Genomic DNA, 26,987 nt, shown 5'->3' with positions numbered 1-26,987 from the left:
GATTCTGCTATCAAATATGTAATGAAAACTTGCTAAGGGATAAACCATTCTCCAAAGAAAAATTACAGCTGGCTGAACTGCATAGTTTGCACAAGGACTCTGTGTAGAGCCTCTAAAATGCTACAAGAGAGTGTTGATTTCTAAAGTTATAGGATTTTAACACAGAACATGTTGAATATGTTTAAAATTCAAACTAAATAAACAACTTTTTCAAAATGCTGCTTGCCATCCCCTCTCCAGTTTATGTGTTCTGTTTTATTGGGTTTTCCTCAGCTGCCTTTTTTTTTTTTTTTAGGGGTCTGGAAGCACAGGGGCTATTGTTTGGGGATTTCTTTTTCCCAAATGGTAAGTAAAATATAACTTCCTATATGTTGCTTCTTTTCATGTTGTTCACTACAATAAAAGGTAGGTGGCATGATTTTTTTCACAGATCTGTTAACTTTTGCTTCAGCCTTCCAAAGCTGAGATAAATATGCATAACTACTCAAACTGGTCATGTTACCCTGAGAAACATCAGTATGAGCAAAACATTTCCGCATGCAGCTAACACAAATAGGTGCTGCTGCCTAGAGCCTGAAGACCAGGAACACTGCACTGGGGTCCTGCAACAGCATCCCTCACGTTGCCTTTTTTTTTTTCCCCCATCCATCAAGTCTTCCTAAGAGACCCGAGAGTCTGAGTTGAATAAGCCCTGGCAGTTTCTAACTATAGATGAGGGGCAGTGAAAGCACTTCAAAGAAGAGGGCTCCTTAAAAGGAACAGTATTTCTGGCATTGGGGAATTTGATCTTGGCTCAGTTTCAAACATGGCTACGCAAGCAGCTTGAGAAGAATCAAATTCAACTAGTGGGGTGATGGAGTGGCTCCTCCCTATTTTTCCAGAGAAAGCAACCACCTGTGCCAGACAGCAGTGGTGGTGTCTGTTGTCTATGTGCCCTCCCATCTGTAAGAAATCATACTACTGAGAGCACTTCCAGTTCCTACACTTCCAGTTCAAATCCCATTTAGGTAGCAGCTGAACTGTGACACATACTTGTATTTGCTGCATCTGAAGCTGGGCTCCTTCGATGTCCTTATTGGCAATTGCAATATAAAGTACATTAAATGAACATGACTAGAGAGCTAAACAATATATTTATCCTTCAGTTGCAGCTCTGCAAGTCAAAGAGGTTGTGAACACACTAGCCATGTGTGATCTATTAAATCTGATGCAAATACATAAGGACCTCACTCTTTTATTTTATACATACACACAGATACACACACACACACACATATGTGTGAAGAATGAAATAGTTACCTTTGTGCACAAAGCAAATAAAATATTTAAATTTGACTTCCCATTGTAATTCAAATCTGGTTTTAATCTTTACATCTTAATTTAAAGTAATAGAAACAAAATAAAAGTAAACTTTCTGCTAATATCTTTTAGCTCTACTCTGTATGCATATGCAGTTGCTAGGTCATCTGCTGCTACCTGAGTAGAAACACTGATGCAGCCTCTATACTCCCCCTCAAAAAGGGCAGGGGGGTCTATGAATTAAAGGCTATTTTTAATTTTATCTGTGCTGCAATACTGCAGTACTCTTACAATAGAACTTCAGTTATTAGTTGATTTGCTGGTAAATAGTCCAGTCATCAAGAAGAAAGGCATTGCCACTAAACTGTAACTGAAAATTGACAGTTCCACCTACTATCCTTAGATTAAACAGTTGAGACCATCCAGGTCTAAAATGGGCTAGGACAAAATAAGATTCCCTTTTTGCAGAATTGCTCATGGATAAGTGTTCTGTCACCTAGTTCAATGTGCCACTGTAAGGGTTATTCTGAAATCTGGACACGAGCCATGACACCACAGGAAGTTTCATATCTGTTGAAGCGCAGCAACGGTGAAGCATTTTTCCCACAATTTTATTGTCTAGGTGTGTGTGTTTACTCTTACGAGGTGAATGAGATGCAGTTCCAGTTAGACTAGTCATCTTAAGACACCCAGTGTGTGAATGTGGAATATCAGACTCTCCAGTAGTTTTCTAGCACATTCAATGAGCCAGGAATCTATTCAGTGGCCAACTATGTGATTACAGAGTACATAAAATCAAATAAATCTGGAAGGGAGATACAAGTTCAACCGTTAACGTTAATCCATTTTCACTTACTGTGGAGCAGATAAGGATAGCACTGTAGAAGACAGTGGATTTATATTGCTGTAAAGACAACATGAGATAATATGAAAACAAACAGCTCAGAGTTTATTGGGAAATAAAAGGGATGACATAATTATTTGCCAGAGTGCTTCCTATAAATAGTAAGAAAGGTACAGTTTATGGTAAAATATCTAATCGATCAGCAAGAGGAGTATTTTATTGCTACTTATCAGATCTGTGCATAGATTTAAGACATCTGCTTCTCTTAACATGAGGAAATGATTGCTTGCCTACATCACAAACTTTTAGGTCACAGAAATTTCAAACGTAGAATGAAAAGCTGGCAACAAGCATTATTTAGAAAGACTGGAGTGTCTATCACAACCTATTATGGCATGACAGCTTCTTCCAAAACAAGTAGCTAATTTTAGTTCCACCATATGTCTACTGATTTGATAACGGATCAAACTTACAATTTGATCTTACAATAAGTAATCTGCTGCTGAGCTCCTGAACAACATGTTCATTTTATTTACATCAAAAAATAAGTGGTCAAACAATGATGAGGAATGAGCAGAAAAGTACAAGATTTTTTTCAAAATACTTCAGAATTCATGGTACGTACTTGATGGGAAACCAAGAATATTCTCAACAGTGGGGAACAACAGATTTGAAGCTTGAATAATGTGTCATCTCCTGTCGGACAGTACTTCAAAATACCTCAAAAAGGTTGAAATAGTATTTCAGATCCAGTTTTATGCTGTAGCTCCTTATTTATGATGTTTTCTTGAGACCTGAGAGATTTGAGTAATGTAAAAAGAATTAGATGGAACAGCTACTAACAATTATGAAATACCTGAACACTTTTTAAATATTGCTATTAACAATCTAGAAAGTATATGTTTGCAGCACTGTCTCTTCCAAACTGATTACTATTATGCCTTCTACTCATGCCACCAAGATGTCTCTGCAAGAGTTCCTATACATATCAAAATGGTCCAGTGAAATCATGTGAAGGCAGACTAGTAATAGTGAAAAAATGTGTTTTGTTTCTATTTCATCACTAAGAACTACCTAAAATCAAGGGGTTTATCTCATTGCAAAGAGTAGGGCTGGTCCCAATGAATGAAGGAACATTGATCTGCAACTTGGGGGAAAAAAAAAAAAAAAAACCTTGAGAAGTAACAAAAAGTTCAGCAGCCTTATAATTGTAATAATTATATGTGCCTACTGGTTTCCATATTCACATAAAACAAAAATATGCCTAGGCTGCTGTGTTGTACAGCAAAATGACGAGCCATGGAAACTGTTAAGATCAAGAGAGTGGAGGGAAGGCCCCCCACATACTTCTGTGTGTAAGCCCCACCAACCAGATTACAAATCCTGGGGCACAGATAGATTTAAGAGCATAGCCTTAAAGGCAAGGCCACTTCTGGCACAGTTGTACATCCTGATGATCCTCTTTACATCTAAACCAGCAAGAACTTCTTTCAGGAAGGCTGGGGCAGCATTTGTTTCAATGCAGGCTCCTGCACACACCCTTGCTTTTCCAGAGTGTTCTGTGCCTGCTGTGACTCCGAACTGTGGCACCAGCCACGGCCTGGCTCGTCCCCTTGGCTTTCCTCTGGCAGCTCTCTGTGGAAGCCCCAGGGCTAGAGGAGGAGAGGGCTGAGACAACACCTGGTGACATCGATGAACAAACGTGAGGCAGCAGTATGGTCAGGCAGCCAAGAAGGCTGATGGCATCCTGGCCTGTGTCAGAAATAGCGTGGCCAGCAGGATCCTGTACTCGGCACTGGTGAGGCTGTGAGGCTTGGGCCCCTCAATTCAGGAAGGACACAGAGGTGCCGGAGAGTGTCCAGAGAAGGGCAGCAAAGCTGGTAAAGGGTCTGGAGCACAGGTCCCACGAGGAGCTGCTGAGGGAGCTGGGACTGTTTGGCCTGGAGGAGGCTCAGATGAGACCCTACCGCTCTCTATAACCACCAGGAAGGAGGGTGCAGCCAAGTGGGGGTCAACCTTTTCTGCCAGGCAACAAGCGACAGGACAAAAAGAAGTGGCCTCAGGTTGCTCCAGAGGAGGCTTAGGTTGGACGTTAGGAAGAGTTTCTTCACAGAAGGGTTGATTAGACATTGGAATGGTCTGCCCAGGGAGCTGGTAGTCACCCTCGCTGGCGGGGCTAAGGAAAGACTGGACGTTGCACTAAGTGCCGTGGCCCAGTTGCCACAGAGATGTTCGGTCAAAGGCAGGACTCGATGACCTCAGCGGTCTTTTCCAACCCAGCTGCTCCTGTGACCCTGTCACCCTGTCACCCCTGCCACCCGAACCCCCGCCGACCGCACGGGCCGGGGGACCCAGACCCTGCCGTTCCCCTCTCTCGCGAGAGCAGCGCGGAAGCCTCGCGAGAGCGGCCCGCGGCCCCGCCTCCCTGGGCAGGCACGGCGCTCGCTGCGGCTTTTCCTTTTTTCCCGCCGCTGGCGCGCGGAGCCGCCGGGAGCCAACCAGGTAACGGCGCGCGCTCTCCTCCTCCTCCGCCGGGGAGAGACCGCGAGCGCGCCGGCCCCGCTCCGCCCCGCCCCGGGGACGGGCCCGCCGCAGCCCCTCCGGCCCCGCCGCAGCCCCTCCGGCCCCGCCGCAGCCCCTCCGGCCCCGGGGCCCCGCCGGGCGCTCCTCAGGCACTGCCCCGCCTGCCCGAGGGAGCCCCGTCCTCTCCGTCCTCTCCGTCCTCTCCGTCCTCTCCGTCTGGGGCGCTCCCGCCGCTCGGGAGAAGCGGCGTGTGGGATATGCCATACCGCTCCTCTGGCGTCCCGGCGGCGGGGTGTGACCCAAGCCTGGCGGGAAGCTCCCAGGTGTTGGTCATGGCAGGATTTCTCAGAGCATCCCGGCGTGTCTATCGAGTGAGTTTTCTGTGCGGTGTTCGTGCAGGAGGGGAAAGAGAACAAAGTTCACCGCCGGGAAGTGCAGGAGAGTTGAGTTTGTAGGAGCAGCCGGTGGGGATGGAGGCGCCGTGTGCTCCCCAGAATCCCGGAGGGGCGGTGTGTCCCCGGCGGAAAGGTATCAGCACCGATAAGCGGCCTCGGCGCGTTTATCGGTGCTGATGGATTCCTGCAGGCAATCATTGATGAAGCCGTGGAAAGCCTGACGGTGCCGGAGGGAGTCGGTTTGTGGAAGAAGAGGGAAACGGACGCTTTTAGGTGGCTCTTTGAAAGCGGCAGTCGGCGGGATAGCAGCAAAGTAGGACATCCGGGAGAGGGGCTGGCACGGTGCTTCCACCCCCAAGCAGCTTCCAGTTCTGTCCCTGCCTGCAAGTGTCCGTACATCCAGCTCTGGTGTTTTTTCTCCCTAAGGACTGGCAAGCATTTTCTTAGAGTTGGAGACTTAGCCATCACTTTTACACTTGTGCGGCTGCCCAGGCCTGTCAAAGGCTCGACTTGAACGCTTCTTGCGAGCCCTGTGTTTTAAGAGAGGTTGAACACCTGTAGGAAGCAATGTGTCATTTTGGGATCTTGAAGCTTGGGAAAATGCCTTGCTCTTTTTTTCTTATTTGTAGTCGGTTGATGTCTGAATAATTTGCAGAAACTGAGCGGGTTTTGTGCATTTTTTTTTCTTGCAGTCATCTTGGGGGAAAAAAATTCAAAACAAACACTACGAACACCATTCATTGTCTAGAGTCAGGTGACTTTTTCATGGAAATGAGTCATCTAACATACTTAAATCTCAAACAGTAAGTGAAAGCAAGCGTGTGGTTTTCACTGCCCTAGTACTTGATAGAAAAAAGCTTGATCCTGAAACATCTGTTGAAGGTGCAAAGCAAGAGTTTAAATGCCATTCCTAATGTCACTAGGCAATTGGTTCCACAAAGAAGTGTTGTAAGATGGCTTAATGTGGCTGCACACAAAGTGGAGTATTTCAGCAGCAAAGATGCAAGCAAATCACTGTTCAGCTTATGTTGAATACGTGTAGGCATTGCTAATTTCAAAGGGTAATTTTATTTTCTATTAAGGATTTCTCTGAATATTTACTAACATGAAGCCGTATCCTGAATTTGCTATGGATAGAGCAGGTTAAAGCAAATGTGGAGCTGCTGGCTGCATTATTGTAACATTTAAATATCCTTATACTACAGAAAGCATACAGTTCAAGGGTTTCTGTTGAGAATAATGTTTTGTTCCATTATTTTTATTACATTGTAAAGACAGCCACACTGAAAATGTGACTTAAAACCGTGCACAGAGAGATGAGACAGGAGAGTGGAACCAAAGCCTCCAGGCCCTACACTTGGTTACTGACCACTGGACTGAACATTTATTGTGGTGAATCTGGGTGATCAGCTAAACCAGTAGCTGCATTCAGACACTCAAAGTTGTTTGAAGGCTTTCAAGATAGGAGATGCAGCTTCTTGACTAATCATAGACCTTGTATCATCTGAACTATAACTTATACCTCAAAAATTTGTGAGCAAATTATTCCTTCCGTTTGGCATTATAGGCATAGTGGTTTGCTTGCTCAGGATGCTAATTTAGGAATAGTACAAAATACCTAGTTTTTTTTTTTTTTTTCCTTACTGCATTTTATATTACAAGGTCATGGAGGTAGGTATGTCCACCTGGTAATGAACAGTCCCTGTTCAGAAGTGTTTGTTTAAAATTGACTGCATAAAAATGGGGAAAACTTAGAATGTCCATTTTCACACAGAGGGAATTGAAGGACAGAGGTACAGGAGTATTTCAATATTAGACACCAGAAGTGTCCAGAATCGAGTCTAGCCTTGGCTCAGAGCCAGATCTGAGTACCATGCTTCCTCTGTTGTCTGCCTGAGGGCATCATCTCTGTAAAAAACCCTTCAAAACAAGTGAGAATTATGGGTAAGATTATCCAAAATTTTATAGGCAGTCAAGCTTCTAAGAGTTATCTGACTTTGATTGTTCTTCTCAAATATTAATGTTTTGGAAATTTATAAAGTTTTGTGATTACTCTCAATTTTTTTTTCATCAGGGAATGGGAATCATTTTAATATACAATTATGAACACTTCAAGTGGATGTGAGCTTTTCTTTGCAAAAGGATGTCATTTGAATCCAAGTTGATATAAAGGGTGTATATAGACAAATCCATCTCTGATAAAACTTTTGACAAATGCTTTTGCTGACAGCCAGATTTTGGTACTATGCCTTACTTTTGGAAAACAGGAGTTCGGTATAATTCTATATTTAGATAAGAAAAAAATAAAGACTCTTAAGTGTTTTAAGCTAATTTTAAGTTGATAACTTTTTAAGGGGAGGAAAATTCTGTTTGTAATTACCTGCAGCAAAATACTTAGCAGTGTCCTAGCTTTCAGGGTGACTGTCAGTATGAAAGTTCATAAATATATATCCTCAGCAAGGTTAGACAGTAAAATTTGCATTCCATTCATGGCTACAAGTTATGCTGTGATAAATTCAAATGTAAGTGTTATCATTCTGTTGTTACAGACATACCCCCCTCTTCAGAAACAGTTTCATAACTATGTAATTTAAAATATAAAGTTTGGAGTGAGCCAGTTCTGCAAGTCAAAGAAGCTGGGAGCAGAATAAAGCAAGATGAATGCATCTGGAGGAAGCTGTGGGAGCCCTAGTTCTGCAGAACCTACAGGAGATTTCTTCAAAGAACTGTGGTCCAAACTGAAAGAATGTCATGATAAAGAAGTACAAGGTAAATCATTGAAGGTTGGGTTTGTCAGGTTAAAGTTGGTGTCTGTCAGTTACCACAGGACAACTTTGAACCAAAATACTCTGCAGGGAACTAAATAGATTTTTAATGTTTTCAGTTATGCAGAAAGTTGGACCCGGGATTACAAATGATCCTTAGAGATTGACCACCTAAGCCTGGTTTAACAGGATTAAGCTATCAACACATATAAATCATTTGCTAGGTCAGTGAAGAAAACGTAACACAATGTTACATGGAGTCTCTGCTTGCCTACAAAATATTTATGTGTTACTTTACCTTTATTGGATTATGATTTCCAAACCATGTTATTTGATGGATTCTTATCTTTTGCTTTTGGCTTTAGTTGCTTCACATACATTAAAATTATTTGCAGTGTTTTTTTCCCCTAACTTGTGCAAAATCACAGTGCAGATTAATGTTACTGAAGTGCAAATTATTTCTTCAGATTTTAGTATTCTACATTTTTCTCAGCAAAATTTGTGATGTTTTTATACTATGATTATTCTTACATTATGTGACTTGTAATAACAATTTTACTACAGATTGAACAGACACTAACAGCCATTCTTCGGTAATTCAGAAAAGATGAATTATTGCACTATATGTATTGTTACTGTAATATTGTTTTACAAGGAGTATTCATAAGGGTTTTTTGCTAAAAACATTAAATAAGTTAGCATTTTTTTCTGCTAAAGTCACATGATCCATTCTTTTTGCATGGAATTAAAACAGAATTAGTGTCTTCTAGGAAGTCTTTCCTTATGTATGAAATAGTATTTATATTAGACTGGAATAAAAGTGAGTGAGGTTTTGTGATTTAAGAACTGTAGTTATGCAAGTGGATCTTTACCCAGAACATTTCAGGGGCCTTGGTTGTTTCTACCAGCCTCAAAACAGTTTCTGATCTGTCCATTTTGGCCCAGTTAGACCATCACTTCTTAGTTTGAAAAACTCTTGGAGATTGTTTTATAATTAATAGATGTTACATGCCTCCTAATGAAAGTCTTGATTCAATAATTTGCAGCACTAGGCCATGACACTTTGTTGTTGATTATTTAAAAAAAAAAAAAAATCAGACCAAACAACCAACCAAAAAGCATATACCACTAATATGGCAACTGGAAAGAAAACAGTAGCAGACAGTAGGATTTCTTGACATTAACATATGGACTACAGTTTTATATTGTGTTCCAAAACACAAAAAATTTAACTTTTTTTAATAATTATTTTTTTAAATTGTTGATGGTTCTTTTTGGTGTGGGTGTGATGTCAACCACAGATAAACGCGGAAGTACTGACAGAATGGGATCTGGCAATCTATGGCATGTCTGAGCAACAAATACTTAAGAAACAAAAAGCTCTGATGTAGAGACTTATGTTAAGTGACCCTTTCTCTAGTTTCTTGGGGTGTGCAGCACGTGATTTTCAAGTTTGGGTTTTCTTTATGCAAGCAAGATACTCTTTAGAATGCATGCAGGGTGTGGCCAGGTAATTTTGCCACCAGGCAGTCTTTTTCATGCCTAGCCCTTTGTCAGTATGTCCCACACTCTGTTAGGTAAAATTAGGTCTTCCATGATAACATCAAAGACATGCCTGAAGGATAGTTAATTTTTCCAGAAGGTGGGGATCCTCTTATAGAAAATGGTACTGGAAGATATTTTAGAAACATCAAACACAGACTTGCCTAGACTTTGCTTGTTTCTGAAGTCTATAAATAAGAATTAAAATTGACTCATGAGTTTCCAATCTGAATGTCAGCAAAAATTATTTTAAAGGTGGTAGAAGGTGGATTAAGGGAAAGTTAGTCATTGTTGAAAAAGCTTTTTGCATGTACAATGTACTGAACACTGAAATGGTTGAATTCTTCTTACTTAAAATCCATGAAAAGTAGAATTTACGACACATGAACTTGACATGGTCAGACATGTTATGCAAGTTATATCTATAGAATGTAGACTGAAGAATGCTTTAAACTCATGCAGTTTGAAAGGGATTTTATTGAATGTCGATATTACTATATTGTAAAGGGTGTGTTTTTCACCGTAATGTAAAGAAATCCAGCTTCTTGTTCTTTTAAATTGATCACTTCCAAAATAATCCAAATTTTGGCCTTCTTCAGTCAAAATAGCTATTATTTAACTTAAATTCATTATGAAACAATGGGTAGGACACCTATATCCCAGTTTCCAAAGATGTTGGGTATGGTCAGTGTCAGTTGACTTTTCATGGAGTTCAGAAGCGCTCAACAACTTAGAATAATGGTCATTAAAACTCTTTGCTTTTATTTCCTATGTGTTGGATACTTCCATAGTGCCCAGAAGATTCAAAGGAATTTAATAGTGCTTTTTGTAATTGTAGTGATTTATTTCTACAGGTGGTAATTCTTGCCTCTTGCTTGAAATAATTATATAGATGCTTGCTGCACGTGGATTGAGATGGTTTCTGAGGATTAATTTAAATCTAAAACTCTAAAAATATCTATCAGCATAGAGATGTAAGCAGTGTTTTATGTACAAGAATGGTCTAGTTTTTTTAGTTATTGCTTACCTCTGAAAAGCAGAAGATACCAATGGACAAAAAACTGTAGTCATAGAAGAAGAGAAACTTATGAGAAAAGCAATCTCATTGATAGATTGCTGTAGGAAAGGAAATGGCTGGAAGTTCCTCAAAAGTAAATAATTATAGAAAACAGAGCTGGAAGGGATTTTAGAAGGTCATCTAGTCCATCTCTGTACCCTTGAGGCAGGATTATGTCTGCATCATTGCTGATAGTAGCTTGTCCAACTTGTTTCAAGAAATCTTCAGTGATAAAGATTCTGTGGTCTTCCCAGGCACTGTCAGCTTTAGGAAGTGCATTTAATGCTTTTGAAAATTCATCAGAACAGAAATTATCATAGCCATTAATTGAAATATTACAGCTATATAGTCTAATCAAATAGCAAGCTTCATAAAATAGTGTTTCATTAATCTGCCTAATGATAGTTTAATTAAGATCTCTGTTGCTTTAATAGCTGTAGAGTGTCATTTACTAATGCACTTACAAGCTTTAGGTAATGTAGATTTATATAGTCTACAGCTTGTCTATTCCATAAAAATATTGTGGGAAAGATAAAATTGAATTGGGAAGGGCCATAGTGTAGTTCCACAGAGTTTTAGGTGCTCCCTATGTCAAATAAGGAAACTTGAAAAAGCAAAGCTCCTTAAATGAACATACTTAAAAACTCTCAATGCTCTGGAAAAGCAAGAGGAAGAGACTACAGCAGATGTAGTAATTCAAGGCTCTTGGGTAAATCAAACAGACTGGTTTCCTGCCTTCTTATTGCAGTCATTTGAACTAAGGAAAAAATGCAACCTTTAAGTAACTAGTTTAGTTCCTCCTGAATTCAGGTGAGAGGGGAGATAGTGTTACCTGTAGCACAGTACTGGGCCTTTTGAGCCCAGCCTCTTCAATTGGTTGTTCAGGTTGCCAAAGTTACAATCCTAAATACTTGCTGAACAGACTACCTGTTCATACAGGAGATGCATTGTTGTGCAGCTTCATTCCTTCCGATGGGAGTGGAGCAGCTTTAAAGCAAGCTTTATAGGGGTTCTAATTGCAGATGCCTAATTGACTTGATGAATAGCAACTACTTAAAAAATAAACCCTCTTTCTGTGCTGATCTGCATGAAAGAACATAATGTCTCACAGGTGCTGAACACTTGGAGATAAAAGAAATCTTGCTATATTTCCTAAGAATTTTTTAAGTAGTCTGTCTGCATTTTTAACTCATTGTCTCACTGGCATCTTGTAGCAAGTATGGGTTCACTGAGTCTGTGGCTGGCTTGACATTTTAAGTAGCCTGAGGAGTGAACCTTCTCGAGCAATGAATTTTTCCCTTAGAGCTGTTCCTAGTTGAGTGTGGTAGCAGAGAAAAAATAGTCTGTTAACTGCTTTAACCTACATTTTCTATAGTAAGATGTAGTATCAACTATTTAAGCCTATTTAGGCTTAAATTCAAAATAGTCTGAAGTTTTCTTACAAGTGTTGTGGTTTTATAAGTTTATCCTGCTATCCTAAATATCTAATGCTTTTGCAAGAGAGCTTACAAGACACCTAATGTTCAACGTGATGTTGATAGCAACCTTTCATAGCTGGCCACTCCTGCTGAGAACATCAGTTATATTTGAAAACCTTTTTCCTTCTGCTCAGAATATATAGTTAGGAACGTGGAACCCTTAGGGGGAGAAAGGCCACAGATGAAATATCATTAATCAGTTCACCTTCAGATATTCCAAGGAAGCTTTGACTGAGAGAGTCTGGTAGCACATCTCCAAAAAAAGATTTTGTGCTTTAAAGCTTTGAATCACATATTTTTAATGTTTCCTTTATGTATATACACTGTAAAGCATTTCTCAGTTCAGTGATTGGATGCTTCATTTCCAGTGTGGTATTATGAATTTATGTGCACACAGAACATATTTTATGCTACTTATGTGGGCATAGTCAATGAAAGTATATTGGCAGTGCTGGCTATTCACGTGTGGTCATTTCACAAAGGTGTTTGTTTACTTGTGTAAGTGGAAATCTGTGTGTTTGTTTAAGAAGTCCTTATTTCCTGGACATCACAATGACTATATTTGTTTCCAAGATCCTTTAGAACACACTCAAAAAATCCAGAAGGAACCTTTTTCCTCTCCAGATTAGTGACATTTTTTGTCTCTCTTTGCAGCTAACAGTGGCAAACAGGGAGTTAATTTATTACAATCAGAATTCTATAACATGTGATTTCTTCTTTCCACTTTTCAGGCTTACAGCTGAAAATATCTAAGTTGAAAAAGGAAAGATGCTTGTAAGTACTCACCCTAATGATCTAGTTTATTAAAGGAGAGTCAGAGTCCCATTAATGAGCTGCAATTCTTGTAAGATCAATTAAGGTTTTGTGGATTCTTCCTTTAGATGTGTCAAAACCTCTGCTTACTTTAATAATTCAGCTAAAGTCATCTGAAGATGTACAGAGCTCTTTACAGGGTGTTTCTTAAGTATAATTTATAAATTAAGTAGTTGCTCATTTTTAATCTGAAATGATGAAATTGTCTCTCGCTTTTGATATTAGCCTGGTGTATCGTAAGTTGCTTCCATGTTCTGGAATCTTAAATTGATCAGTCAGTTTTGTAGATGAGAAATATTATCAGTGCTGTGACTGAACAAATACCAAATAGGTTAGTCATTGTTTGTTGGACTCTTTCTACAAATGCCACATTGTGGATACAGTACTGTTACATAGGAGGTCTTGTTCTCCTTGCTGCATCTGAATACCTGGGGTTTAGTATTTCAAACTTGGTAACCAGCTGACAATGAGCACCTTATTTTGTATCCCACTTCAGCATTGGAGCTAATAACTTGTAAACCCTAGGCTAGGGACCGGCCATTATGCAGTGCCTTCATAGCCAAAGACATCTGTCATGTCTATCAGGTGCACTGGAATTTTAAGGAAAGAATACCCAACCAAGAGCCTAGTTCCTTCTGTTGTTTTACTTTCTTCATGGGGCATTTTACAGGGATTAGGTGAAGGCATGCAGTATTAGTGTACATTAATATCTTACTTTTTTATTGCAAATGACTTAATGCCATAGAATGACTTAGAATCAACTAGAAGCAATTTTTAAATTTGCTATTTTAAACCTTCTGTGAGTGGCATAAGCAGAAAATATAAGGGTTTTTTTGTGGTTTTAGTTTTTTGTTGGAGGGATTTTTTAATGTCCTAAACATCAGGAAAATACAGCCTGCTTTTGTCAGACTTCAAATTTTGTCATGGCCTGGCTGTACTTGGTTAGTGAACTGAGGTAACAGAATTTTAACATTTTGTGCTTCCCAAGTAAAAGTACAAGCCTTAAATAGTCCCTCATGCTGCTTGCATGTAACTATTTTATAGGTTGAATATGCAGTTGGAATGGCCTATGTGGGTCTGTGTGATAGTACAGAAAAATAAAACATCTGTACTTAAAGATTAATTAAATATGCTTGTGACTGTACACTGTAGAGGCTTCCAGCTGTCCCACTCACCTTATGACCTATGGTTGCTAGTTTCTTGAACTACTGTAGTGCCAGCAATATGAAAATGTGGTTGGCTAAACATATGTTAAAGCGGTAGTGCCAATTTAAAAGTTTGTTTGTGTAAAATAATTGTATCAAGTTAGTAAATATGTTTTCATTTCCGGATGTATGTCTGCTTAACAGCTTTTCATGAGCCAATTTCTTGACTTCCACAAATAATCAGGCACACTGAAAACAAACAACTGCTTTCATGGATATATACAAAGGATTCCATAGCAGAAAGAAGAACTGGGAATTTCTCAGAAGTTAGTCGCTGTCATGTTACACAGATTTAGGCACTTAGTTTTTATTGAACATTAATTTCCCTGTAGAAAATAATTGTGTGCTTGTCACTCATACCATGTTTCATCTTGAAGAGATGTTGTGATCTGATAATAACATTGAAAGGGAGCTAAAATTGAGAAGTTAACATTACTGCTTTTCCCTAGCTCTTTTAAGGAGAAAATTTTCTTTGTTAATTAATTAGTTCTGGTTTTTAGAGAAGGTATTTTCCACAAGATCAAGTGCTTCTGAGGGGTTTCTTTTGTCTTTATTCATACTATGGGAATACATGCTCTATAGAGAATTTCTTCTTGAGGAAGTAAACCTCTAATGGATCTAAAGACTTTCAGAGATATCCAAACCTAATGTAGGTTTGCCACACTGCAGAATTTACTCACTGATACAAGACCAAAATGACCTGATTGTGAAAGCTCCCATTAGATTCCCAACAGCTCCACAACACAGTAAAGTGTAAGAGAAGTGTTTGAGTTTGTTCTCTGAAATTGTTGCTTGAACATTGTTAGCTTTTATGTGTTGACTATCATTAATTCTAGTTTTCACCTGAACAAAAATCAGACATAACAGATCGCCTCTATTATTAATTAAAAACTAGCTGCATCTTTCCTCTGTCATTTGTAAATTATTATTAATCAGAAGCATTAGCTTTGTTTATTGTCAGGATAGTATTTGTGCTGATGATAATCACATTTCCCAAGGATATGAAAGAAACATGCCAGAGAAAATTCTCTGGTGATAAAATAATTACTACAATTTAAAGCTAGAACAATTTTTTTCCTCTTTTTCTTTTCAGGGATGCAGAGAGGCTTGAAGAGTTCTATACCAAAAACCAACAGCTCAGAGAACAGCAAAAAGCACTTCATGACACTATCAAGGTTTTAGAAGACAGGTGAAGTAGTGTCTTTTGGTTTTTGAGTTTGCTGAATTTTGCTCTTGCAGAGTAGCTCTGGATACTTTGCAAGTTAAGTTTATTGTGTGTTGGTGTGAAATTACTGACTTGTGTTTTTTAGTAAGCCAGTCCTTTTCTAATGCAATCCAAATAGTGTGTTATAGAGAAAGCTGTAGAATTTACATTTTTCTGAATGAAGAACAATCAAAACATATATAACATATATATTATCTCATCTATATAATTAAACATAAAATCAATAATGAATATAAATAACAATTTATGTTGTATTGTTATTTTCAAAGTGCTTAACTTGTTTAATTCGGTTTAGATAGAAGTTAGATCAGCTTGGGAGGCAAACGGACATTTTAAGGCTTGTTCTTTTGTATCCATCTTTGTACAGTTAAATTTTATGTTGATCAAGATGTAATACCAGTACAAAACCCAAAGGCAAACCCATATGTTGTGAAACTTAGGAGATAACTCACTAGAAAATGTTTCAGATTTGAGGGGGTCTTTTTTACCAATTGCCTGTTTTACCTGAACTTGATCACAGGTTCCATCTGTTACCTTCTTTTGGACTTAGGTGTTCAACTCACCTTTTGATCCATTCTGCCTTTTCCTTATTTGTTCCTGTTTAATCTGATACAGCAAAGCAAAACTGATAGACGTGAAATTACAGTGCATTTTTCCTTCTTTAAAAACTATCTGTTTTGGAAAGTAGATGTTAAATTTGCTGTTAATAGGCTCTCAGAAGCTTTCTGGGAACAGGAGATCATTACATAGTAAATGGTTTTCCACTATTCCTTGTGTTACCTCAGATTTTAAAGCTGTGATAGTCTTTTTCTTTCAACTCAATTTCTTTGTGAAAGGCATTAGGAATAAGCTTGTAGCCATGCAGGTAATAAACTTTCATACCATGTAAGTAGAGAGGCACTCATGGTGTGGATGGACTTTTCTAATCCCTTAGCAGATGAATTACTCACATTGTGAAAAACAAAACAAGTATTTCAACTGATTTAATACAAGGAGATTGTAATACTGTGTTTGTTACACATTCAGATAAGCTAGTATGAAGAGGCATTTCAGTATTTTACTCTTGCCATAATTCCACAATATTAAAATACCAATAAACCAGTATGGCTTTTACTTCCAATATTCAGCTGTGAAATTGGAAATTTACATAGTTTGTTTACTTGGGTTTTTTTTTAATACTTGATGTAGCAGCAGCAGCAGTAGTGCAGAGCTTTTGACAAACTGGTTTCTTATTTAGCAGGCAAAAGAGAGTCTGGTTTTCACTTTGGTTATACTGTTAGCTTTTTGCTGTGTACCAAAAATAAATACATTCCATTTATCACCTATAAAATGAACACATATTTTATTGCATGAATGAATGTGTCAGGTAAGATGGAGTAATTCTCACCAGTCCTTTTCTGATCATGGATGTGTTTTAAACAGCTAATCTAAACTATTAGAGACAGTGGAGTAAGTGCCTCTCATGAACTTTTGGCTCCACTTCAAATTATTGGTGCTTAAATGTTTCACATTTGCTTGGCAGTTGTTGCAGAGTAAAATTACTATTCGTCCTTTTTATTGGGTTATTTTGCTTACTGACAGTACATAGCCTTCTTAGATGAGGTAGTAATTCTATTTACTGAAGTGATTTGCTTATTATTTGTATTTTCTTGAATGAACTTTATGTAAAATGGTGATGTATATCCAACAGTACTTTTAGTAGGATGCCTTACAGAGGATTTCAGTATAAAGGTGTAGCATGCTCCACTTTATATAATAAAGTAATGCATGTTGCTTTAGAAGTATCCAGTACCTACAATCATTTATGCAAATGTTAGAGCATATAGTATTAGATTGTTCAGAAATCTCAAAACATTGCTATGTGAACGTATAAAACCACAGTACTTAGTGGTGTTCTGCAGAGCTGTCAAAAGTTTTCTGGTTTTCATTGTTCAAAAGATCTGTTAAACATTGGTATCTGCTTCGTGCATGGCAATATTTTTTTAACAGAGACCTTTTTCTCTTCATTTTATTGTAGATTAAGAGCGGGGTTATGTGATCGCTGTGCTGTAACTGAAGAACATATGAGAAAGAAGCAGCAGGAGTTTGAAAATATCCGGCAGCAGAATCTCAAACTTATAACTGAGCTTAGTGAGTTTTATCCCCAAGCCTGAAGACAAAACTTGCTATTTTGTAAACCAGTTCTCCAGTAATTCCTGTAACTTGATAAAATTTATGTGGTGTGTTCAGTAAGCCCAAAAAGTTCAGTCAGGGGATACTTAACTGTACAGTTTGAAAATATGTAACATACCAGTGACTAGTCATTTGACCCACCTTCTTAGATTGAAGTGCTGATACTGAAAGTGAACTGACGTGGAAAATCTTACACTGTAAAGTGGCTACTTTAGATAAAATGTGACTACTTCTGTTTATTCCTACAGCTAGAATGATTGCCAGCTTTCCTAAGAAAATCCTGACTTCAAAAGGAACTGGTGATTGCAAAGTATCAAGTTCAGACATAAGTTGGTCCAGCTTGTGTCCTGTAGTTGGTCTTGGATTTTAACTGCAGTAAACCCATAACTGTCACATAACCAACTGAGGCCACAAAAATAGCTTTATACCAGGCAGCTTGTAGCCAGCTCATTTTGAAATCAAGAAATAGAATACGTGACACAAATTACACTGTTTGTTTCAGGTGATACACAAGCAGGACACAAATATGTTTATAAAGAGAGTTTGGAAAGATTGGTTGTATAAAGCATACAGGACAGAATTTTAAAATGTTAATGGTATCTTTACCACTAATTATTTTGTATCATTTAGTTGTCTTGCTTTGTCAAGAACAAGCAAACATTAAGTGAGATTTAGAATACGGGAAATGCCAGACAAAAAATTGTGTTTTGGTGATTAATTAAATTATAGAAATATTCGGTTCTATGCTAATACAAAACACATCAGTGTTTCAAGGACTTCTGATATTGGGCACTTATATAAAATTATTCTGAATTTTGAGTTTAATGATGAACAGCAAACAGGGTACAGCCAATCTCTTAAATACAGCTCTGAACCTTAAAAATCAAGGTGACACCTATTAGGTACAAATCTTGAACTAACACACAACAGTAGGCTCCCATGGGTTTGGGTTGAGATCTGTATAACAATGAAAAGATCATTTGATGAATCTAGAGGCAAAATAGACAACAACAAAATAAAAACAAGAACATTAAAATTAAAGTTTACAGAAGAGTTGGAGCTATCACCACATTAGTTTGAGACAGCATGGAAGAAAGGCTTAATGGTTGCTTTAGTGGCTAAAACCACATTCAAATTACTTTGTGTTTCATAGGTTATCCTTAGCCTAAGGAAGCAATTTTGTCCATGGAGACGAGTGAGCAATTTGCTCATCTTTGCAACACAGTCTCACTTGTGTGTATGTGGACAAAAGTAATTCATGATTGTGTAGAACTAATGTTGTGATACAGTAATTGTGTCACCTCTGCCTTTTCTAACATGTCATTTTATTACTTTGTAAATGACTAGCTTGAAACTTAATTTTTGTAAACGAGAAGGTGTGTTGTATTACATTTTATAATTGGTTCTGTTTCCTTCAAGGACCTGACAAGATTATCATGTTAACAGGTGTGAATTAATTTTTTAATACTTTTTTCTATAAATTTCAGTGAATGAAAAAAACAACTTACAGGATGAGAATAAAAAGTTAACTGAACAGTTCCAGCAATTACAGAAGGAACTAGAGTAAGTTTTGGGTTGTTTGGGTTATTCCCCCATTACTCAGTAGAAATGTCTGGGAATATAAGTATCAGCTTTTAAGTCTTTAAATCTTGTTTCCTCTTTCTGATAGATAGACTGTGAAAAGATAGCCTACTGCCACTATAACAACATAAGCCCCATTGAATTTTATTGTGTAGATTTTTATTTTCTTTTAGCTGTGTGCATCTTGTTTTAAACTGGGAGAAGTGAATTTATCATAGAAATTTTGCTTGACTTTTGATGACAGTGTATAGCAGAGCCTTACATCTCATGCTTTTATTCCTTGGTCGCCTCTTTACCTTTTGTTTACTCCTAGGCTAAGACTTCAGAAAAGTAGCTACTTAGATAGTCAAAAAGTCCCAGGATCTTGCAATACATTTTTAAAATAAATTTACTATAACCTTGCAATTTTAAAAGAAAAATACTATAGTAAATTTTGAAAACAAGACATAGAAATAGTGAGCTACAAATTGTGAAATTTTAATCTGCTATAGTAAGAATGTGCCATCTAATGTTGTGGTTAATGTGTGAATGTGGTGTACTGTGCAAGGCAGAGGTAGTGTTCCTTTCTTGTTGTGGTCTGACATCATCTGAAACTTATCTCACTTTTCCCTATCTGTGACTAAGTTGTATGCATGCCTGGGAAAAAAGGGACAGGATGTGTGGACTTGGTACAGAAGGTGTTTTATGCATGCGGTTTATTTCTTGTCTCTGTCAGAATTCAGCTTCAGTAGGGAGTGAAACAACTACAGTTCAGAATGACTGGAGTCATATTCCTCCTTATTTCTTAGTTTGTCTCCCATCTTTGCACCTTCATTGTCCTTTCTTTTTTCTGTATGCATTTCATCTTCTCGGGGTAACGTACTTCATGACTCCAGATTCTGGTAAAAATCTCTGGCCAATGCAGGAAAGCTGACAATGACCAATGTAACAATACATTATTTGCTCTGCATGTTAAGTGATCATTCAAATAAGAGCAGAGTTGAGTGGATAAACAGTAATTTACAAGGATGGTACTGCTGTTTTAATACAGTCACTGCATTTGGTTGTTTTGGTTGAGCTATAGTCATGGTGTTTTATTTAGAATTAGCAACTTATTGTAGGTGCAAAGTAACAGATTGTTTCTACTGCATGATACGAAATCAGATTTTTGCAGTCTTCTGTGTTTTGTAGCCAAGTTGTAATATTAAGAATAAAAATCTGAGAATTCCACATATAAGTGAAATCAGTGAAAGTGTAGAAGAATTGTATTATCTGATCCTTTATGACATTGAGATTTCATTATGCATGGATGGGAACAGCAAGGAAATTTCTGCAAAAACCTCTTCTGGGTCTCAGATAAATCCATGATTCAGAAATTATTTATTACATAGTTATTATGTACAGTATGTATGGCAACTGCTTAATTTGATGTTTTTTTCCTGTGATGGTATGTAGAAACTACCTTTTGGGTTATATAGAAGCAAGGTGCAGAAAAATATATTTTTAGTAGGGTCATTTGTCAAACAAGGCCACACGTGCCAGTACATTTAAAGAGAACTCTAACAACTAACTTAAATTTGCAAAGTAAATTGATCAATATATCACTCTGTTGTTTATTTTGATTTGCGTCTTAAGATATTGCTAGTAGATAATACAGTTTCAGTGCTTTATTTTTAAATGTGCTAGAAAAGAGGAATTACAAAATCACACAAGGGATTCGTCAAGGCTTGAGAACATCACTGCATCAGTATTTGTCATTAAGTGTTCAAAGTCAGAAGTGGTAAAAAGCCTAACTGCAAAAATGCTTTTTGTTTCAAGCCAGACGGCTTTTTAAAGTTTTCCATTACCTTACTTTATATAAGATATTGTGGTTCAGCTTCAAAGCAAGCAAAAATTTATCTGTATTTCCTCTTTTTCCCTTAGATCAAAACCTTATATCCTTCTCTTTATAGTTAGGAAATGATCTTTTGGCCTGTGTTTTCTCTTGAGAATCGTAAGGGAAAGTGCAACTGAAGGAAGATGACCAAGCAGGCTGAGTTAGATTTCTGTGTGCTTTTCTTTTACTGCCTTTTCCACATCTCACTGCCACCACCATAGGGAATTTAGCCCCTTGTGAAGTACTAAACAAGCTGTTTAAATTCAAAGATCCAAAATCAATCCTTTTTTGTTGTTATTTCCTGGCTATGTATAGATAGAATTTTTGGAAAGTAAAGACACTGTTGTTTGTTGCACCAATTTTTATATACTGACTCTCCAGCAGGCTGCTAGAGTTGACAGTGTGAGAGAAGGTAAACTTCATAACTCATCTTGTATTTTACATTACTTGTTTTCCTTGCTTTTTTACATTACTCCCTGAAGACCTTTTTGAGTTGTGTTAGAGGTAACATCAGTGCTTTGGAGGGGGATTGCTTTGAATACAGTGCTATTCAGTACTATTTAAAATTGTCCAAAAGTTTTTATTTTGTATTTAAGGCAGTATTTCTGATCACTGAATATATTCTGATTTGGAAAGCACCCAACAAGGATCATCAAGTCCAACTCTTAAGTGAATGGCCCATCCAGGGATTGAACCCAGACTCTTGGTGTTATCCAGCACTATGCTCTAACCAACTCAGCCAATCTCAGGGTCATAAACTGGGAAGATGTACAGGGATTTCCATACAGGGGGGTGGGAGAGAGACACTCATCCATCCATCCATTTCATCATTCTTTTGTTAAAGAAGCACCTGCTTCAGAGAACAAGCTATAACCTCTACAGTACCTAGCTTCTTCTGGGAAAAAGGGCTTCCATAGTGCAGTTGTATGTTGACTTCAGATGTGAAGACCTAGGGTTGTATGCTGTTCTTGGGCTCGATGGAGCAATGGTCAGTCTTTTGTTAGATGTATCTAAAAACTGGGTTGAGTATTACTTTTTTTTACAGTGTAATGTTATTGAGGTGGCTGTATTTCCAGAATTGTTGGGTTCTCATACTGTGTGATGTCCTGCTTGCTGAAGTGAAAACTCTTCATCTTGCTGACTTGGGGTTTTATTTGAATACTTGATTTGGCCTCCAGGGTGCAAAAGCAGCAAGCAGTGGAGGCAGAAGTTATTCCAGATTCTCCAGTTGTAACATCGTCATTTTCTGTGGTTAATCGTATGAGAAGAAAAAAAGAGAATAGGCATGTCCGATATACAGAACATACACCCCCAGATCTGGAACTTAGGGAGAACAACAGTGGTAAGAGTAATTTTTTTTTGTAATTAATTAAGGGCTAAAGAGAAATATCATGAATAAATTTGATTGCAAAGGGCAAAAACTAAAAAAAAACCTAAAAGCTTTTTCCTTTTTTTTGCTCTACCTTTTCTCTTTTTGTATGATAATGCATGAGTCCAGGGAAAAAAAGGTCTATAGCAGTAACTGTTACATCAGTGATATGCTCAGAACTTATTTCAACCTTCTACTTTTATTCATCCATGTACAAATGCAAATGTAACAGTTTTCCAGCCTATATTTCTTCTCTACATGCAAATTGGCTGAAAAAGCATCTGTTCAGGTTTGACTTGTGCACGCAGCAATGTCACCACCTAGTGGAGAGCGAGACAGATGTTTTGCCACATTCTGTAATTATTCTGCAGCTGAAATAATGTTACCGAAACTGGTAGATATCTACATGATCTCTCTTCGTCTGTTTTCTACGCTGTTTGGATTTGTTTTGTGTCTTAAGTTCAGAAGTATTGTGTGCATTTAATTTCCAGACTTAGTTCTGTAGTGTCATAGAAATAACTCTAACATATTTTGTCTACAAAATGTATTTTTGTGAAATAAGGCACTTTGTGCTTGTATTTTATTGATATATAGGAAATATCATAATCCAGGTCAATTTATCTTGTGGCATTAAAAAAAGGTATCTTAAGTATGAATACATCTAAATATTAGTCTTGACTAAAAGCCTCTTCCCAAGAATAAAAATAGGATAATTGTGGGATGAAAAGGGTAGGCTGGTTATTCATGCCCTTTATTTTGCATTTGAAATTTTTAGTGCTGTGAGCAGTTTCTTTCCAAGCATTCCTATCTCTTTCCATATTCTATATAAAAAATTGAGCTACTAAATGAATCCAAAGTTTAATATGTAAGAAGTGGTGTGAATACCCATCACAGTTAATGGCTGTGAAAAGCTATTGGTCATCAAGGTAGAAAGGACTAAATGGCTTATGTTTGTCATAATTCAGATCTCAGGTTTTTCACCTTTTTGTTACCTTATCTGATGCAGAACTTTGTTGTCTTGGATGGTTTATCCTTCAATAATTTCATTGCCCTATTAACAGGTCAAATACAGCTTGAATAACTATTTTTATGTGGTCGTACTAGATGGTGGTGTCTTTTGTGTTGGTATTGTTTTAGGGCTGACTGGCTGAGATCATATTTGTGAGAAAAAGGATTAATATAAAATATTTATAATTTTATTCTGACATATCACTGTCACAAATTATCAGATGTGCTTGCATTGCTGGATCTACTGAAATATTAAATCTTGCATTTAAGTGCTTTAAGGTCTGGATCATTGTCATTATCTACGCAAAATTATCACAACAGGATACCTAATTTCACCATGTGAAAATGTTTCCCCATCTCCTAGAGTTTGGAAAAATGCCACTCTTTTCCACACAAGTGAGCACTCACCATGGAGGAGAGATACTAGTGACAGACACCTGTGATCTGCAACTGTCCCCTGTGCCAAGTAAGTGTATTAATAGATTTAGTTCTAATTCCATTCAAAATAAGGCAAAAATATTGTAAAACTGAGGTTTCATCTCTTTAAACTTTTTAACACAGAAACTTAATAAAGCACAAACCTTTTTAAATACTCTAATGACTGAGAATCAGGATGGAATTATTCATGCAAGTCAGGGTTGTTGTGGCTGCTGTTCATGTGCTTTCCAATCTTATTATATTTCCCCAGTTTAATGAACTGAGTAATGTTAAACCCCTCAAAGAAGGGAAACTCGTCTATTTGTTTTCCTAATGAAAACACATGAAAAATAATGGTTTCTGTCAGTTAGGAAATATGCAAGATAAGCATTGTATTATAAATACACATTATCTCTGTTCTACATGCTTTTATCAGACTATTTGTGCCCTGGACTGGGAGTGTGAAAAGCAACTTATACATTGATTTTTAATTTTAGGAAGCTGTATTATTCAAATTGGACACATATTTCTCTGTATCAAAGTGATACAGCAGTTTGCTCTCATCAGAAATTCTTTTGCCACTTACTGCTTCCAAATACGACTTTTATCTGACAGAGATTGAACTATTTCCAAAAATGCCAGTTTTAAATTGTGAGCTTTTTCATTCTTTGTACCATCTCTGTGAGTCGAGCAAGATACTATAATGCATACGTAACTTACTGTGATTTTTCTTTCTACTCACAAAGATAAAGCTAGGGTGGGAGGATACCCTGTTCCAAAGCCATCTTTTAACTTGGCTGCAGTCGTCGCAGAAACAATTGGACTTAGTGTTGAAGAGGAATCTGTAAGTATTCCCAAATTTCTTACATAACCATCTTTTTGGGCCAGTTGTTTACAAAAACAGTGTTTTTTTTCTCTTTTGCATTAAAATTCTGCAAAAGTATTCTGAGTTCCAGTAAGCTCACTTTGGTTTGCTTTTGCTTAGTCTTTACTGACTTGAGCATGAAGAGATGTAATTCTGCTGACCTGTCTGGGGGGGTGAGGAGGAAGGTAGAGACATGGGTCCTCCTTTCAAATCTTGTTAGAACAGTGATCTAAATCCTTGGGTCTGATAAATTCCCTTTGTGCAGTAATCAAATCTAAGACACTGAAAACTGTTTCTTGGCCATGAGACTGGTTGGTGAGTCAGGTGAGATTATTTGATAGTTTTTGTTGGTACCTACCATGAAAATATAGTATGAAGACTATTTTTGTGTCCATGCATGTGAATGAATTTTTTTCAGTTTCCATAAGATTTCTTTAAGGCTTCTGGTCCATATTTCATCTCTTAGCTTTTATGATTTTACAGAGTTTTGAATATTTTGATTTGAATGGAACTTTAGAGTATTTATGTGCCAACCAAGCATATTTCTAGTTTTAAATCCAATATCTTCTCACACTTCTTTTCTTTGTTTTCCTTCACCACTTGCAAGGAGTCCCAGAGTGTACTGAATCTTCCCCTCACTAATACAGTTATGAGCCAGGCCTCAGAGAGCATGCAGTCTGAAGACTCAAGAAAACATCCAGCTTCTGAATCAAGAAATGATGACAACAATTTAGGGTGTGTTTCCACTCAGTTATAACAGTTAAAATTGTTATAAGCAGCTTATAGAAGTTTGGGTCTTCGTAGAATTTCAAACCATGCAGCATTTTGCTTTAAAGGTATAGAAGTGGAAATAAGTATTTTCATATCAGAGGGATTCCTTTCAAGTAAATAACATGAGAAGCAAAGAAACTGATAGAATGCAAAACTGTAGGCTTTTACTTATTTCACTTCTGGTTTGGGCTTCTTGTATACACAGTCCCTTATTTCCTAACTTCTCATTATTGCAAGGTGTCTTCTGAGGCCCATAACCCTGTGGATAGTGGGCCTAGAGCTGGAATACAGTAAGGATCTTATTGCTCTGATTAGGTGCCAAACGAATTGACTGTTGCCCTTCCCACTCTCCTCAGAATATTGTGGTCTTATCTGGATTTTTTTGCCCTATTTGTCATCTTGAATGTATGTTTTGTTGATGTCAGGTAAAAAACAGTACCTGAAAGGAATTTTTTTCCTTCACTTGCAGAAGCTTTAAGCATCTGTTGTGGTTTTAAGATCTATACAAGAACCTAAATAGACTCCTGTTGCACCCATTCTCACTTTCTTCCTTTTCATTGCACTGAAAGGTAGGGAGTCCTTGGATAGAAGAGATACTTAGGCAGACTTAACTCTGTCCTTGGTTCTCAGTTGAATGTGGAACAGAATTTCACACCATACACCAAAATGAAGGATGAGAGCTGTGTTTTGTTTGCCTTCTACAGCTCTAAGTACCTATCCCTAGAATAGGTTCATTTTTATTTTTCCTTCTGTTTTCAGTTAACACTAGCAGCTCACGCAGGTTTAAAGCAGATCAGCAATAGGAAACATTATAATTTTTTTATAACACTTCCTCTCCTTCCATCTGTACACCAGAAAAATCTCTCATGTTTCATTGTATTCAGTATTTCAGATCCATCTCATAACACTCCACCAAATGATGACTGGGATTCTCGGGTAGCTTCTCCTGTTTTTGGAGCTTCTAGCAGCGTGAAGAACAACTCAAGTACAGTTCATGCTCCTTGTATTTTAGATTCAGGATTGAAGCCTCATCTCAAAACCAACCTCTTCAACAATCCATCCAGTTCCAGATCTCATAAAAGTAGATCAAAATCCGAAGATGTTGCTTTTGTTGCACCGCTGAATCTTGGGTCGGAAATCAACTCAGTTATCAGCCAGGCATCTGTCCATAGGCAAATGGTTGTGAAAAAGAATTCTAATGAGGCTGTAGCCTGTGTTGGAAACACCTGCACAGCTAAAAATGAAGTGATCGAGAGCGATGTCCTTCTTGTATACCAGAAGCAACTAGAAGGCAGGTGTGCTAAGAGAAAGAAAGCTGAAGATGATCATGCAGTTAGCTGTGAGAAAACATCATTCAGCAAAAAGAACTCTGTGCCCTTTCGATCTGATGTTCAGCAGGTTAATGGGGAACATACAGGGGATAAGCCCTTGGATCTGTCTGATCGCTTCTCTGGAGTTCGTGGTCAAGAGAAAAGACAAGGAAGTGAGGAGACATATAAAAATAGACTGAAGCAAGTAACTCTGCATGACATTTTTTCACACATAGGGAAGACCATTCCTGAAGGTTCATCATCCGTTCAAAATGCCAACAATGTGAGCTGTTTATTTGGCAGAAATCTACAAGAGGAATCCTGTGTACAAGAGGCAGTGCTGGGAAAGACATTCTCTGACAGGAAAAACCAGATCCCAACAAAAGAAGAAGTTCCTCCCTTCAAATTTGCACCACTGCCAAGTTCTGCAGAGACAGAGGAGCTTTTTGATGATGTAAAGGTATACTTTTCTGACTCTTTTTCTTCTCCTTTG

The 26,987-nt window shown here is 37.8% G+C and overlaps 1 protein-coding gene across 5 annotated transcripts in view; it reads left to right on the top strand.

The window, feature by feature from the left end:
- The first annotated feature begins 318 nt into the window (after positions 1-318).
- RBBP8 (RB binding protein 8, endonuclease) overlaps positions 319-26,987 on the top strand; it is a 38,365-nt gene continuing 11,696 nt past the window's right edge. Inside the window, exons 1-11 of one of the 5 annotated variants that reach the window (XM_068190777.1) lie at positions 319-345; positions 7,611-7,830; positions 12,635-12,677; positions 15,015-15,110; positions 17,164-17,276; positions 18,806-18,881; positions 21,933-22,096; positions 23,496-23,597; positions 24,295-24,392; positions 25,021-25,148; positions 26,069-26,954. In XM_068190777.1, coding sequence (XP_068046878.1) covers positions 7,719-7,830; positions 12,635-12,677; positions 15,015-15,110; positions 17,164-17,276; positions 18,806-18,881; positions 21,933-22,096; positions 23,496-23,597; positions 24,295-24,392; positions 25,021-25,148; positions 26,069-26,954 — 1,818 coding nt within the window. In that variant the 5' untranslated portion in view covers positions 319-345; positions 7,611-7,718. Of the gene's footprint in view, positions 346-4,551; positions 4,646-4,886; positions 5,038-5,749; positions 5,865-6,865; positions 7,006-7,610; positions 7,831-12,634; positions 12,678-15,014; positions 15,111-17,163; positions 17,277-18,805; positions 18,882-21,932; positions 22,097-23,495; positions 23,598-24,294; positions 24,393-25,020; positions 25,149-26,068; positions 26,955-26,987 lie in introns of those variants that run through there. The other 4 variants (XM_068190762.1, XM_068190755.1, XM_068190771.1 and 1 more) reach the window with 4 other exon arrangements.

Source organism: Anomalospiza imberbis, chromosome 1, assembly GCF_031753505.1.
Source record: "Anomalospiza imberbis isolate Cuckoo-Finch-1a 21T00152 chromosome 1, ASM3175350v1, whole genome shotgun sequence".
Taxonomy (NCBI): Eukaryota; Metazoa; Chordata; class Aves; order Passeriformes; family Viduidae; genus Anomalospiza; species Anomalospiza imberbis.
The sequence above is the reverse complement of the archived record's forward strand: the minus strand, read 5'-3'. Positions and strand labels throughout refer to the sequence as shown.